Source organism: Sinohyriopsis cumingii, chromosome 14 (assembly GCF_028554795.1).
Source record: "Sinohyriopsis cumingii isolate HCF-2022 chromosome 14, ASM2855479v2, whole genome shotgun sequence".
Taxonomy (NCBI): domain Eukaryota; kingdom Metazoa; phylum Mollusca; class Bivalvia; order Unionida; family Unionidae; genus Sinohyriopsis; species Sinohyriopsis cumingii.
In genome coordinates this window covers 92,536,664-92,553,960 of record NC_142974.1, presented here as the reverse complement: position 1 = coordinate 92,553,960, position 17,297 = coordinate 92,536,664, and the positions used below count along the sequence as shown (strand labels likewise).

The 17,297-nt window shown below is 35.2% G+C and overlaps 1 protein-coding gene across 2 annotated transcripts in view; it reads left to right on the top strand.

The window, feature by feature from the left end:
* Nucleotides 1-15,086, top strand: part of LOC149784401 (uncharacterized) — a 31,505-nt gene extending 16,419 nt beyond the window's left edge. For both annotated transcript variants that reach the window (XM_089932455.1, XM_089932456.1), the window contains 2 exons: nucleotides 1,297-1,482; nucleotides 7,013-15,086. In XM_089932455.1, coding sequence (XP_089788581.1) covers nucleotides 1,297-1,482; nucleotides 7,013-7,060 — 234 coding nt within the window. In that variant the 3' untranslated portion in view covers nucleotides 7,061-15,086. The remainder of the gene's footprint in view (nucleotides 1-1,296; nucleotides 1,483-7,012) is intronic.
* The last annotated feature ends 2,211 nt before the right edge of the window (nucleotides 15,087-17,297 follow it).

Genomic DNA, 17,297 nt, shown 5'->3' with positions numbered 1-17,297 from the left:
ATGTGCTGAAAAATGGCGTTAAACCCTACAACAAAAGGGGCTAGGTCCTCAGTTTCCATACATAAATTGCTATCAGAGTTAGCACATGTGTAACAGAGGAATGAGGTCGTGTAAAAGGTCAGAGGTTACAAACATACGGCTGCCTCAACATAATCTCAATTGATGTGTTTAATTTATTTTTTGTGTGTGATTGGATGGCAACAGATGTTATATCATGGTCAGACTGTCTTACATGGGCAGACTCACCAGATTTGGATATTGAACATATATTAGTATTGGTAGGTAAGAGTTCAAGGTCATTCAATAAAATGAGACTACTCCACAGCTACAACCATGTTTAATTGTTCTTTGTAGCATGTTCAGATTTATGCCCTCAAGTCAGACCACATAACAATTAAAACCACTTCTGTTCTATGGATCATTTGGAGCCATAGATTTATGCCCTGTAGTCAGACCACTTCGCAATTAAAGCTACTTTTCCTCTGTGGATCATTGGGAGCCATAGTAGCTTGGTAAAGCGCTTAAATCATAATCCAAGGTTAAATACCTGCCTAGCCCAGCCTTGGTCAGCTTGGGAAAGGCACTTAACTCCCATCCACCCAGCCTGGGTCAGCTTGCCTCGGTGTGTCCATGGTAAAGCACTTGACTCCCATTTCCAGGCATGATAATGCCAAAAATATATTGAAAAATGCGATTAAAACCAATAAAAATAAATATCAATAGATCACTAGTTTCACTAGTTTGCAAATTTTACGGAAGTTTCGAGTCCTGATAGTGTTCACTTTGATTATGAAATAGAAATGTTACTAATTTAAGCCGTCTTTTCCTATAAATATTATACAGTTAAGTAATATTACAAATACTACTTAATTCTTACCATCTAGTTTTACATGTTATGTGGTGAGTTTGACTGGAAAGTATTTAGAAGGAGCTGTGTATGTCAGGTTTAGGGGCCTCAAGTGGCCGAGTGGTCTAAAGCGCTCACTGTTACAGATCATTGCCATCTTACCTCTGTCTGTGTGGGTCCGAGTCTCAGGTACGGCCAATATGGATATGTGAGAAAGCTTGCCAGTAGCTTCTCATGGGTTGGTGGTTCTTTCTGGGAATTTCCCGGGTTCTTCCTCCACCATTTTTACTGGCCACCATGTATAGCCTATCTTGTGCTGTCAAATGGTGTTAAACCCTACAATAACAGCATCTTCAGGTTTATCAGTTTATATTTACCCGCTGGCTTGTTATGCAGCTTGTACAAGCATTGTCTTTTCATAATACAAGAGCTTTCTCAATCTTTTTCAGAATTCAACAAGAGAAAGCATCCATTTATTTGTAACCCTGTCCACTGAGCTGGGATTCCTGTTTGCAGTAACAGCATTTTTAAAGTATTACAAGGCTGTGCTTTTGGGAGAATTCGGTCTCTTATCCAAGTGGATCTCTTGCTTTGTAGACTGTTGTGTACCAGTCTGTATTCTGAATCTACAAAGTGTAAGTACCTTCAGAAATTACTTGTTATACTCCAGACATGGCTGACATGCAAACGAAGTAACAATAACATGTTTCCTCAAGATTTTTATAGGAAAGTTGTTGTTGTTGTAGGGTTTAACGCCATTTTTCAGCACAAGATAGGCTATACATGGCTGCCAGTATAATTGGTGGAGGAAGAACCCTGGAAAACCCCGGGAAGAACCACCGACCCACGAGAAGCTACTGGCAGGCTTTCTCACGTACCAACTTTAGCCGAGGCTGAGACTCGAACTCACGCAGACAGAGGTGAGATGGCAGTGATCCGTAACGGCGAGCGCTTTAGACCACTCAGCCACTCGGGGCCCCTTGTAGGAAAGCATAGGGATATTAAATGACTTACCATAATTCATGTATCTTTTCATATCCTCTATTTATTTTTTTTTGTACATCATCTATCTGCAAGTCATAATTAAATGTATTTCTTCATACATAGAACTTATTATTTTTCATCGAATTCTTAATGTTTGGACAAAAAAGATGGAGAAGATTTATGTGTGAAAGTTGAACTTGATGCTGATTTTTCTTTTATGAAAAAGATCAAGGGATTAAAAACATGCAATTAAGGTGTTTTCTTGGTGTGTTTTTTATAATGTTTTTATTACCTTAAATATTTTTTAATATTTTATATTGAATCGAGAAGAGAAATACACATTTCAAACAGCTTTGAAAGTATGTATATGTGTGTGATTAGATATGTCCAACAACTAATGTTTATTTGCTAAGTGTATGTTTGATTAGATCTAATGTCAGAAACAAACATCTGTTAAATTTGGGCAAGTATTTAATTGAGACATGAGTGTGAAGAGACTGAAAATATATTTAATACATATTTATTTTTAATATTACTGTTATATTTCTTGCTTCTTCTTCTTGTCACCATCACCCATGTCAATATTAATGCTGTGGTGCATAAAGGAAAATGTATCTCTCACCACAAAATACATTACCTGATTGTTTTAACATTAGGAATAAAATCCACTAGCTCTTGAATCTAGCCTTCCTGAAAAGCAAACGAAAAATGTCTTTTTAATGTCTAAATGTTGATATAAAGGGAAGCAACTCTTACAAATTATCTCCCATCAGCCTCACTAGGTGGCCACCCATATACAGCATATCTACCAGTTTTTTAAGCTTTCATGTGAAAGCCAGAAATATTCCATAGGACCTTGGAGATCTATTATAATTCAGATTCAAATATTTTCATTATAGACTATGATATTGTTGACTTTATATATAAGACCTTCTTCCTGATAGATCTAGCTTCATTGCACAGTGTAAGCAAGTCATATGCCCTGTCCATTAATCCAAACTGCCTTCAGTTCCATTCCACCAGCTCAGCTGTACTGATGTAATTGGATTTCATCTCCAGACTGGTACTATCTGATGGGCACAGACAGGTCTGTGTCCCACATCAAGGTATCATCTTGTTAAAGTAAGGTGGGAAAACAAGATGAATGGTCAAAACACCATCCTCTAGGCTTATGTTTGCTATTGAGTTGGCATACTCTGAATTCTCTCAAGATTAGGTTCACCTTTTGAAAATGTCAAATAAAGACAGACACTTTAGTCCTGAACAGAAAGTCATAGCATGTTTATTTTTTTATCAAAAGACTTATTTATGATGTTGTCTAGTTGGTTCTAAATGAAAGTGGCACCAATCTGACATCCAGTATGGCCATCTTGGTGGCAATCTGACATCTGGTATGGCCATCAGGGTTCCAATCTGACATCCAGTATGGCCATCATGGTGCCAATCTGACATCTGGTATGGCCATCATGGTGCCAATCTGATATCCAGTATGGCCATCATGGTGCCAATCTGATGTCTGGTATGGCCATCATGGTGCCAATCTGACATCCAGTATGGCCATCATGGTGCCAGTCTGATGTCTGGTATGGCCATCATGGTGGCAATCTGACAGCCAGAATGGTCATCATGGTACCAATCTGACATCCAGTATGGCCATCATGGTGCCAGTCTGATGTCTGGTATGGCCATCATGGTGCCAATCTGACATCCAGTATGGCCATCATGGTGGCAATCTGACATCCAGTATGGTCATCATGGTGGCAGTCTTAAAGAAATTGTAATTGCTATTTCTGAACAGGAAGTCATATTGACACAGGGTTTTCAGCAGAAGACTTCTTATTATGTCTGGTTGGTCCTCAGTGAAAATGGGTAACTTAAAAAAAACAACAACACGTTATTGATTTTGCAAATAACACATTAATAATAATCAAGAGAAACATCCAAACAAACAAGACAAAGATATGGTGAATCACTTCAAATTTCATGATTTGCATAAATGCATCTACATTTTAATGCGCAATTAATTCCATGGATTTGTAATTAAAGAAAACATTATAAAATGTTAAGTGCCAATGTAGATAGCTATGTGAAATATTATATCATCATTCACTCTCTACATTACTTAGCAAACAAGCTTTGTCCCCTGCTGCAGTAATATTTTTTCATTAGACAATTTGATTATTGCTAACACTTATCATAAATGCGGAATTCATAAATATCACTGGGACAATATTCATAGAGTTAGAACTTGCAAAACCTCCTTCTGATTTGGCCAACCTGATCCTAAGGAGTCCTCTGTTTGTAGACTGGATTCTGATACCATGACTGACTGCCCACTGTTCAATGTGAACAGAAGGTATAAGCACTATCTAATGTTTCCAAAGCACTTCACAGAGAGAGGTTTTATCTGATTTAAAGAAAACCAGCATCTTACATTTTGTGGCATCCTCATGCATGTAAACGAAGTTAGCTAGAAAGAACTAAAATCATGCTTTCATGATGCATTTTTTGGCCAAGGTGATTGTTTAATTAACTGAGTGGGTGGATAGTGGAGGTGTACTGTCAGATAAGGTCTCAGTGAAAACATCTATCCTGAAGCCTTTTAATGCATAGTGGACTGTTTCCACACATGAGACAGTATCAGCTGAAAAGGGCATGATTAGCATCGGCTTCAGAATAATGGAATTGATTGACTGATTGTTTATTCAGAAGTTGTATGGATGAAACATAATTAGTAATAAGAATGTATTCTTGTTTTCTGAAGGGGCCCTGAGTGGCCGAATGGTCTAAAGCGCTCTCCTATCGGATCACTGCCATCTCACCTCTGTCTGCGTGGGTTTGAGTCTCAGATTCGGCTAATGTGGGTATGTGAGAAAGCTTCCCAGTAGCTTCTCGTGGGTCGGTGGTTCTTTCCGGGGTTTTTTTCCCGGGTTCTTCCTCCACCATTAATACTTGCCGCCATGATGCATAATGGCTTTTCTTTAAGATCAGAAACAAACTGGTCCAAATAGGTTTTCATTTCTACATCGATTTCATCAATGATGGATATATAGTATTCCATACCCCGAAACACACCTTAACAAATAATCTTTCTTCCCTAAAATTGCTTCAATTTGGAACAACTTACCTACTTAGCTGGTAAATAGAGCAAACATTGCAACTTTCAAGGCTAATCTGCAGTCATCAGATCTATAATCATCCAACTTTCAAGGCTGATCTGCAGTCATTAAGCTAATTGCAGTCATCAAATCATCCAGCTCATTCCTTTATTTCATCCATCTTTCATATAATTAATCTGTTTCATCATTCACTTCTTTAGTACTTAATCACCCCTTATTTAAATCCTTACTTTATGATTTTTGCCACATCCACTGCAGTCTAATTCTAGGTATGATATATTTTCCTCCTTGAACCCGCTGATTATTTGTTGAAAAGGATAGATTTACTTCCTGTGCTTTGGATAGTATGCTTCAAGTATTCATCTGTCATGAGGATTTAGTATATCAGGCAGATACAAGTTAGCTGTATATTGCACAAAGTCATGTAAATGATTTAATGAAGTATATATAAGTCAACTGCATACTTTTCACGTGAGGCCACAGTGTTAGTGGCTAATCAAGGTAATCACTGATGCATGAACTGTGCTGGGTTTCATGCAAGGGTTACTCGAACCCTGTGGCTTTCACTCTTTTAAAGTAGGTTTCTAGGGGTTGACAATAATAACAGCTTCTGAAGCAGATTTTAAGAACAATAATTTAAAATATATTTAAAAATTCTCTCAGTTGCTATGTTTTTTTAAATCTTTATAATCATCATCGTGATTATGCCTCATCTTTGATATAGTTCTTTTTATTATAACTGATTGGTATTCATGCTATGTCATTGGTCAGCATTTTGTTTTCAATATCGCATTACAGTCCTACCCACTTACATCAACATCACTTATGTCGACAAGCCGCCTCTTTCGACAAAAAGCAAAGTCCCGGTCCCTTGGTCTACTATTCCTACCAAAATTGTCATGCTTATGTCGACGTTGAGATAAAAAAATAAATGTACATGGCGACATAAGCCCTTGGTCCCAGCTTAAACAAATCCTTTTTTTTCTAATCATTTATGTCGACAAGCTGCCAGTTCCAACCCACACTTTGTTTAACAATTAGTCGATCTTGCCACCAGGCTTTAATTTTCCCACCTAATCATTTATGGTCAGCAAGCGGCCAGTTTTGACCTGTATTTCATTCAACAATTGGTTGATCTTGCTGCCAGACTTTTATGTCACGGTCAGATAAAAAAATAATGGCTTTTTTTGGTCCTATAAAGTTGGCCTCTTGGGGCAACTTAAATAAAAGCAATGAAATCTGATCAATTCTTGCATTTTCCAAAGTGATCGGTGATTAAAACAAGTTTATTGTGCTGTGAAAGTTTCATTTTCAACTTTATTTAGCATGTGTCAATGTATGCAATATTATGCCTTCATTAATCATATCAGCCGCATATCTCTTGTTCACTTTTATGTACTTTTCACGATGACTTCTGTAACTAAATAAATGTATTGTTTAAAGCAACTTGTTGACAGGTTTTCATTTCCCTGTGAATAGCCCCATCCCCTTGGTAGCCTCAATAAGATGGTAACAGACTGATCAAAATTTAGGCCAATTTAAGTACATGTACTTGAAGCATGTAAATAACAACTATGCAACCATGTGCTAATGCCTACATGGAATATTGACACTGAACTGAATATCGTAGTGAATGTTTTTCATATCAGGATGTGACCGATGAAATATTTTATTGTGGATTTTATTACATAAAGGTAACCAAAATGTAATTTGTCAATATACAAGTGTATTTCACACTGGTTTTGCCTTCATGTACTCAAAATTTCCATTGTTTGTTTAATCAAAGTGTAAATGCTACTCACTGGCGACAGGTCACCCCTTACTGGCGAATTTAACTTGTATCTTTTTTTTAGACCACACACACACACACACACACACACTTATCTCAACATACGCCTATGTCAACAATATTTCCTTGGGCCCGAGGATGTCAACATAAACAGGTAGAACTGTATTTAGAATTTATTTTCTGCATAATAATTGCTACTGGAGACATGAAAGTTCCATGGAGACTCAAATTAAAATCATTGATTACATTCTGGTTTTGTTTTCTCTGTTTTAGAATAGACCCCCAGACAGATGCATTCCAGATGATGCAATGGTCATTTAGGAGGAGGAGGAGAGCTGGGACAAGAAGGGAAAGGAGACCCTATACTAAATGCACATTTTGTGTGACACAGTTTTTCCTTATTAGCCATTGAAATACTTTCTGATGTCATCTACTTCTACAAGATAGTACTCTCTGTTATAATATTTCTACATCAAGCTGTTAACCATGCTTTGTGCTTTGTCATTTGTATATCCAGAGAACAATATCTGGTTGCTATGGATGACAAAAGAAAAGTTATGTTCCCAAATAGGTTATATACGTCTGGATATATGCTTCACCTTTCAGATTTACTATTGTAATAATTGATTTATTATCCCACCAACTAGGCCTGATTGAGATCTTGTTAAGTCTGTGTTTCATGTACATCCCTTTATTACATAAACAAGTGAATGTAGCCATGTAGTCACCTGTACTGATCTGAAAATATTAATTATTGTTCTAAAATTTTATGCTCAAGTTAATTTATCAGCATTTGTAAATGCCTTGATGCTGAGTGATCAGCATCTTGGTAGTTGTTACATAACTTCCAGAAAAAGAAATGTATAGATTAATGTGAACTTGACAATGACAGCTGAGCAGAATATTGACTCTAAAACAATTACCAGTGTAAATTGCAACTTGTAACAATATAGTGTGCAACATTCAATCTGGTTTACGCTGGATGGCAACTCTTGGTTGGCCTTATCTAAAAACATCTCTCTGCTTTAGCACTGATTTTGTTGGATCCTGTGATTGCTTATATAACAATCTTGAAAGGGTGTACTTTGGTATTACTACAGCTATCACTAATAGTACTATTACATTATTATTTTAATAATCTAAATAATACAAATGATAATAATAACTTTTTGCAACCAAAATATATCAACACTGTAATTGTTAGCTAGACATTCGTTGCAGTGTGTATATACATCATGTCTAGTTGGCTAGATGAAAGTATCATGTACATGCATGTATGTGTTTGTGGCCTGCATTTTTCAGTGAAGAATAGGCATTAGTATTTAGCTTGGATATTTCAGTGAAGAATAAGCACTAGTATTTAGCTTGGATATTTTAGTGAAGAATGGGTACTTGTATTTTGCCTGGATATTTTAGTGAAGAATGGGCACTGTATTTAGCCTGGTTATAGTAGTGAAGAAGGAATTCGTGTATTTTACCCGGATATTTTGGTGAAGAATGGGCCCTGTATTTAGACTTGATACTGTGACAAAGAATAGGCACTGGTATTTGGTAGAGGTACACAGTATACTAATTTATTCTATTTTTTGGGGTAGTATGTACCTCAATACTATTTCACTGTATCTGTATGTTGGTAGTTTCTGTCAGTAAGGGATTATGGAAATTCCCAAGAAATCTTGTTAATGACTTTGATTATATTATGATTATTATCATTTACAAAATGATTATATAGGTCACAAATGCCAATGTGTTGGTCAAATGGAATGTTGTGAAATATATTTGTGCCAAATCCAACTTTTGGAAACATTTTGTATTTAGAAAAAAACAATGGAAAAATGCATGAAAATATATGTCATGTTTTAGCTGTTTACAAATGTATGTGGGTGTGTGAAGTATTATTAAGATGCGAATCACCCTACAATTTTTCTGTCTGAACTTTACATAAATTCTCAAGTTCACTAAATATTTTCTTGTGTTTTATGTTTACTGGCTCTTTCTGATAAATATCTTGCCTGGGTGTTGGCATCCCACTCAAAGTTTCCCTGCCTATTGTATCAATAGTGTAACTAGAAAATTGTAGGCTTCAGTATCAATCAATGTCAGTATGTTGTTTTTTATAGTGTCAGTTTAATCATCCCACTGTAATTACAGCTTTTAGATTGCAACTTACACAATAATTAATGTATATGCAGCAAATTCAGCTGCTATAAGGTAATGATCATTTAAATTTCAGGAGAGGAAGCCATTTTCTTTTGAGCTGAAATATTTTCTTTTTTTTTTTCTGATTATAATTAATAATTTTTCTTAATATGTGGATATAATTTGATGTTACCTTTAGTTGCTATAACTTAATATGTGGATATAATTTTTTGACGTTACTTTACTGTAACTTAATATGTGGATATAATTTGACGTTACTTTACTGTAACTTAATATGTGGATATAATATGACATTACTTTACTATAACTTAATATGTAGATATAATATGACATTACTTTACTATAACCTAATATGTCAATATAATATGACATTACCTTACTATAACTTAATATGTGGATATAATTTGACGTTACTTAGTATAACTTAATATGTGGATATAATTTGACATTACTTTACTATAACTTAATATGTGGATATAATTTGACATTACTTTACTATAACTTAATATGTGGATATAATTTGACGTTACTTAGTATAACTTAATATGTGGATATAATTTGACATTACTTTACTATAACTTAATATGTGGATATAATTTGACATTACTTTACTATAACTTAATATGTGGATATAATTTGACGTTACTTTACTATAACTTAATATGTGGATATAATTTGACATTACTTTACTATAACTTAATATGTGGATATAATTTGACATTACTTTACTATAACTTAATATGTAGATATAATATGACATTACTTTACTATAAGCTAATATGTCAATATAATATGACATTACCTTACTATAACTTAATATGTGGATATAATTTGACGTTACTTAGTATAACTTAATATGTGGATATAATTTGACATTACTTTACTATAACTTAATATGTAGATATAATATGACATTACTATAACTTAATATGTGGATATAATTTGACGTTATTTACTATAACTTAATATGTGGATATAATATGACATTACTTTACTATAACTTAATATGTGGATATAATTTGACATTACTTTACTATAACTTAATATGTGGATATAATTTGACATTACTTTACTATAACTTAATATGTGGATATAATTTGACATTACTTTACTATAACTTAATATGTGGATATAATATGACATTACTTTACTATAACTTAATATGTAGATATAATATGACATTACTTTACTATAACTTAATATGTAGATATAATATGACATTACTTTACTATAACTTAATATGTGGATATAATTTGACATTACTTTACTATAACTTAATATGTGGATATAATTTGACATTACTTTACTATAACTTAATATGTGGATATAATTTGACATTACTATAACTTAATATGTGGATATAATATGACGTTACTTTACTATAACTTAATATGTGGATATAATATGACGTTACTCTACTATAACTTAATATGTAGATATAATATGACATTACTTTACTATAACTTAATATGTGGATATAATTTGACATTACTTTACTATAACTTAATATGTGGATATAATTTGACATTACTTTACTATAACTTAATATGTGGATATAATTTGACATTACTATAATTTAATATGTGGATATAATATGACGTTACTTATCTATAAATCAGAACAAGATAATTTTAACACTTATTGACAAATGGAAGTTATTCAGACCGTGGCCCATAACATTGCATTGTTGGTCCACAATATAATTGAGGTATACCGTATGTATTGTGATATGTTGAGAAATATCATGGTACAAAATAGTCTTGATATATAGGTGAAGAACAAGTACTAGTATTTAGCTTTTTTAAAAAATAATAGACATTAGTATTTATCCTGGATATTTCAGTATAGAATTGCATTGACTTTGGTTCTGTTTCAAGCACATATCTCTCTCCCCCCCCCCCCAACAAAAAAACACAAAATAAAATGCATTGAGGTCTTTTATTACCATCATGACAATATTGGACTGTCCCAGATTATGCATTATCTACCTGTTCCTTTTTCTTTTCAGGAAACTGTATTTATTTATGTTGTTATGTAAAATAAAATTATTATTTTCAATATGTGTAGTAATTTTGTTAATATACTTTGTCTTATTTTCATAGATGCCAACCCTCATGATTTTAGCATGAATTTCACAACTTTCTACACGAATTCATGCTGCATGCAAAAAACTCATGAATTCCCCAATTCTCAATTGTTTTTAATTTTCCTGTTAAGTGCTAGTCATGATATCGGCAGTTGCCAAGACAGTCCGGTATTGCTAGTCGCGACATTAGTAGAAGTATAGCCAATTTGTACAGTTGGCCCAGTAGCACACATTTTAGCGTATTTTAATTTAGATATATGAGTAGTTTTACAAATGCTTTTGAAAGAAACCATGGCCTTGCCAAACATTTTATCCAGGTATGTGCAGCCAACACTGATTTGAAATGCTATTTTGTACTGCATCTTGAAAATGTCTTCACCACCAAGGAAATACAAATGTATTGCACAAAAAGTGATGTTTAGTTTGGAACATACCAAAAATTGACCATGCATTCAGCCATCAAATACTGATATACATCATGCTTTTTGCACACAGTGTGACACAAATTTTAGTATAGGGCATGGTGGCAGGGACAATGTGAGGAAGCACATTGGTAGAAAAAAGCACATAGAGGTTGGGAAACTACATGAAGACAGCTTTTTCGAGTGTTGGAATTTTTTAGACTGAAAGATTAGCATATATCATAATTTGCTTGAGTTCAGTTTTCCGTGCATGCACCAACCCCAATAATCATTCACCATTCGACGTTTCATCTTCTGGATTAATACCATTTCATAATTAAGCTACACTGCAGTTAAAATATTTTCACCTCCAAGGAAAAAGATTTGTATTCCAAGAAAAGTGAAGTCTAGATTGGAGTACACCAAAATTTGGCCTAGCATTCAGCCATCAAACATCGATGTACATTATGCTTTTCACTCAGTAGTGTGCCACGAATTTTACAATTGGGATAGTGACAAGGGCTTGTAGTGTTGCTTACAATTTACCTATCATACATGTACCATGTAGTAATATTATTATATAGTACATGTATGACAGATAAATTGTAGGCACCAATACTAGCCCCAGTGGGCATGTGGCAGGATGATGTGAAACAGCACACTGCTATAGCACCCTCAGCAGATTTCAGGTCTGGAATACTTTAAGCCACCTACTCAAGTCCTGCAAGCTATCATTACTGAAGCATTGTTTGTGAGCTTTCTTGTTGAACATAACCTGTCTTTCTCAGTTGGAGATCAGCAACTGTGATAGTGAAAGATTATTTCCTATTGTGAGAAAAAATAAGACCAACTTTAGTGCCTCCTTAGGTGCTGAAAGTTTGCAAAATATTTTTGTCACCAAGATTAACCAGCAGGCAAGAAGCCTGAACTGTTTTGAAAATAAATTTACCATGGCCTGATTGAGGAAGTTCAAGACTGACACAGCATCATATCATGACAAATATCATGAAGTTTGTGTATATTAGTTGTTGTTGTTGTAAGGTTTGACGCCATTTTTCAGCACACAATAGGCTATGCATGGCGGCCAGTATTAATGGTGGAGGAAGAACCGGGGAAAACCCTGGAAAGAACCACCGACCCACGAGAAGCTACTGGCAAGCTTTCTCACATACCCACATTAGCCGAATCCGAGACTCAAACCCATGCAGAGGTGAGATGGCAGTGATCCATAACGGAGAGCGCTTTAGACCACTCGGCCACTCGGGGCCCCTTGTATATTAGTAAAGTTGGCTGCAAATAAAGTAGTACATGTAATCAGTGTAAATAATGTTTTAGTTTTATTCTCGGGATTTCATATAATGCAGTACTGACCATCGAAGTGGATGGAGTTAGTGTCATGATATAATTTTTCACTAATTGCATTCAAAATTCACTAATTTTTATCCCACTTTTCACTAATTATGAGTCTGGAGGGTTGGCAGGTCTGAGTTAAGATTACTTAGAGTTATGGCCCTTGGTATTTTTCTTCAAGAAGACTGTAATCGTTTAACAGGCTATTCCCTTAGAGTATAAATGGTCAGTTTTGTTTTAATATTCTAAAATGTAAGCAGAATTTATAAATAAGTTTTGTGTTACCTAATTTTAAAAGAAGATAGTGCCTATAAGGTGAAAGCATAAAATGAAATCAAAGCATGAAGTCGAGTCATATGGGTAGGCTTGTGAAGGGACAAACTTCAAACTTTTTATTGGCTTAATTTGTTGTTTGTGGTTTTTAAGGAAATTTATTGCCCCAGACTTATAGTACAAACACAGTATAATAGCAGATTTGATGAAGTAAAAATAAATGGGATCAAAAGGAAAAAGTGGGAATTTTATCACCTGCATTTATGTGACTTGGTGAGAAATTGTGTGCTGTTGGGAATCACTTCCTTACTATTTGTCTCTCTCTCTCTTACCACAATTTATTTTGTTTCAAAAACACCACACAAGTTGTGCAAGTGGTTTTTTCACTGGTGGGTTTAATATGTATGATTTTGTTTGTTTATTTGTACTGTTTGTATGATTTGTTTATTTATACTGTTTGTATGATTTGTTATTTATACTGTTTAACCAGTCACAGGCTGCAAAGCAATTCATGTAGATACTGTGTCAGCCATTAAACACACTAAAATAATATGATTAGATATGTACTTATATATATATATATATATATATATATATATATATATATATATATATATATATATATATAAGCCTGCATTCCAGGCCCATGTTTCTCATAGAATGTAATGTTTCTTTATGAATTTCTTAATTTTACTGGTACCAGTCTAACAGAAAAAAAGTATATAAAACAATAGTGGATACTAATATTCCTTAACACTGTTGATAGCATAAACAATGTCAAGGAAAAGTGCTAAACATATATAATATATTGGCATTACAGTGTTTTGCAATTAAAATTGAAGTAATTCCATGGGACCTTGATGATTGGGCTGCAGCTCCTAAATTAAATCTTTTAAACTCTGGATAATGATTTTTATGCTAGAATAGTACATGCATTATTTTAAATGCTGACTTGTTGGCATCTGTTTATATCACTTTATCATATGGCTTCCTTTTTCACTTATCACTTTTTAATGAATATGCACATTTAAGCACATACCTGTTTTTACACATACATTTGGTGTAATTAAAACTTTCTGCAAACACATGGGATTCATACAAAACATTTAGCAAAGTTGTTGATTTTAATATAGGTATAAATTATAATGTTTCAGCTATTAGCTTTCCTTGATGAGGAAGCACCAGGGGGAGCCTAGTGGTTTAAAGTATTCACCTTTACAGATCACTGACATCTCACCTCTGTCAATTTGGGTCAGTCTCAGCTTGACCAGTTTGGGTATGTGAGAAACTTACCGGTAGCTTCCTTTGGGTCAGTACTTTTCATGGATTTTCTGGAGTTCCTCCTACTCCAGATAACCAGGCTTTCATGTATAACTTGGGCTAAAAAATGGCATTTAAGCCACAAAACTAAACCCAAACTTTCCCTTTTGAAAAATTGTTAACTAAAAATAAATTTCAAATGTAGAGAAGCAATGTCAATCCAGTGTGTTCAATAGTTTATGTGAAATTCAGTATAATAAATGCAACAATTGTAATGCATCATAATGGTTGTAACTTTAGCATGGCCACAACAGTACATTTATAATGCGTGTTACTGACTCTAGCACGATGGTATGATTACAGTAGTCATCAACTTTTAATATTAACACAGTGGATGTGCAATGTTTATTTCATTGCCCAAGTATTTGTTTGATATTTTTGTAATGTTTGACTGAAATACCTTACCAAACAATTAAATCTAAATTAGTTGCATTGTACAATTTAGAATACAGCCTATCAACCACTGCTATTGCATGACAGATATTCTGTCTATGTATGTGTGTGTTTCAACCTCTTACTGAACAAATGTTTACAAAATCTGGCCATTGAAATCCTTGCTTTGTGACCTTTAAATTTTGCATATGATGCCAGTATGGCCATTATTACTGAAATAGATGAAATTTTAATCCACTTCTCAAAAAGCAGTGCATTAGTTTTCATTTTATTTAATTGTCTGATGATCTGTTGTATGGGATTATTTTTGTATTGTCATTGAAATTTGTCATGTTCTGAATCAAATAAACATGCCCAAAGAATTTATATGTATTGTTACTTTTAGCATTAAAATAAAATGAATCAAGATATACCATAGCTTGGAATATGTCCAATGACACATACTATCTGTCTGTCTTTTCATCCATTCATATGTTGTAATAATTGTGACCTTAATAGCTGAGTAGCAATACTTAATATTCAACCAGGCGCCAATAGCAATCTCTTCGAGTGCAGCAGTGCCTGGAATGGTTATAATGGTTAACGATAGGCATATTTTACCAACGGTCCCAATTTTAGGGGCGATGCCAGTCCCCAATTTCAGCATGGAGTTTGTCTTAAGTTGAAGGGCTGCTTTGGAGGTGAAAGTCAGCAGGGAAGGAGGTAGCTCCTATGCAGACATGCACGTCAAATCTGTCACCATAGTCCACAATGCCAATGGATTTGAAGCCACGCCCCCATGCTACTTGGTTGCCTGCAAGCTTTGCAGACACCGATGTAGGTCCCACCAGCAAATACAGTTGCGCTAGCAGAAATGGTGGTCCCCTAGAATGGTAACATTGCAGAAAGTAACTTAGTTCACAAAGGTCTGGACTCAGCAGAGACCTCTTGGGAAAGACTTGCAGCTGTTGAAAAATAACAGCACCAAACTCCCGACATTTTCGCCACTATCAAAGAATCTGATCAGGCTTCTGGAAGACAGATTCAAGAGCTGCTTGCTACAAAGGCAACAATGCCATCACACTGCTCTTGATTCAGACACAATACATGTTTTTAAATTGGAGCATTCTTACAGTGAATATAACAAAACAGGCCTGACTGATGGCCAAGGTTGCATTTATGACGTGGGGTGATCATTAACACCCTTATTTTTACTGGTTACAACTACCAGTTTTCACTGCTAAATTCCAAAGAAGTCAACAAAGAGTGGGAGTAACATGACAGGGCTACTTGATGCCCTTATAGTAGCTCAGTTTGACTAGCAAAGGTAGTCAACCTGAGCAAAACAACTATCTGAAGAAGCGGTTTCATGACGAATGTCATGCTGACAAAACGGTCCCTGGACATTAGCCACACTGCCATTGAGTACTTTTTGGTAACTTACAGGCCATAGAGCAGTCCAAGGCCCAAGCTCTATGATTTTACATGATGTATGAAAAAATATTTGTCGTCAGTAGACTTGCCACATTCACCCTTTGGCTTCCTAGTATTAGGCAAGAGCCATTTATGTGCATTGGAGCGGGCGTGAGCTGTTCATTTGTAGGTAAAGAGCTGTTGGAACAAAAGCTATGGATACGAAGCTTGTGCCAATATATCCGCTAGGTTATTGAAAGTGCATGGCATCTGTCATAATACTGGCAGAAGCCACCAAATTCGTACAAGATGTTGCCAAATGTGTGGCTATAAAAGCAGGTTATGTGGCAGATCACTCACTTGCACTGCACTGAATCTTCCGGCCGAAATTTGATGTTCCAACCTTGTATGCCCGTGATACTGTAACAGCTTTTACCTTATGATGCTTTATTTCATGGATGCTCTTTAATATAACAAACCCAGACATTACTGACACATTATTTATTAAAAATACCACATGCAATGAACTGGATCAAATTTATGATGGAGTCAGACATTTGTATGCATACTGTGTGTTGGGGTCAGACCTTTGTATGCATACTGTGTGATGGGGTCAGACCTTTGTATGCATACTGTGTGCTGGGGTCAGACCTTTGTATGCATATTGTGTGATGGGGTCAGACTTTTGTATGCATAATGTGTGCTGTGGTCAGACCTTTGTATGCATACTGTATGATGGGGTCAGACCTTTGCATGCATACTGTGTGTGATGGGGTCAGACCTTTGTATGCATATTGTGTGATGGGGTCAGACTTTTGTATGCATAATGTGTGCTGTGGTCAGACCTTTGTATGCATACTGTATGATGGGGTCAGACCTTTGCATGCATACTGTGTGTGATGGGGTCAGACATTTGTATGCATACTGTGTGTTGGGGTCAGACCTTTGTATGCATATTGTGTGATGGGGTCAGACCTTTGTATGCATACTGTGTGCTGGGGTCAGACCTTTGTATGCATATTGTGTGATGGGGTCAGACCTTTGTATGCATAATGTGTGCTGTGGTCAGACCTTTGTATGCATACTGTATGAAGGGGTCAGACCTTTGCATGCATAATGTGTGATGGTGTCAGACCTTTGTATGCATACTGTGTGTGATGGGGTCAGACCTTTGTATGCATAC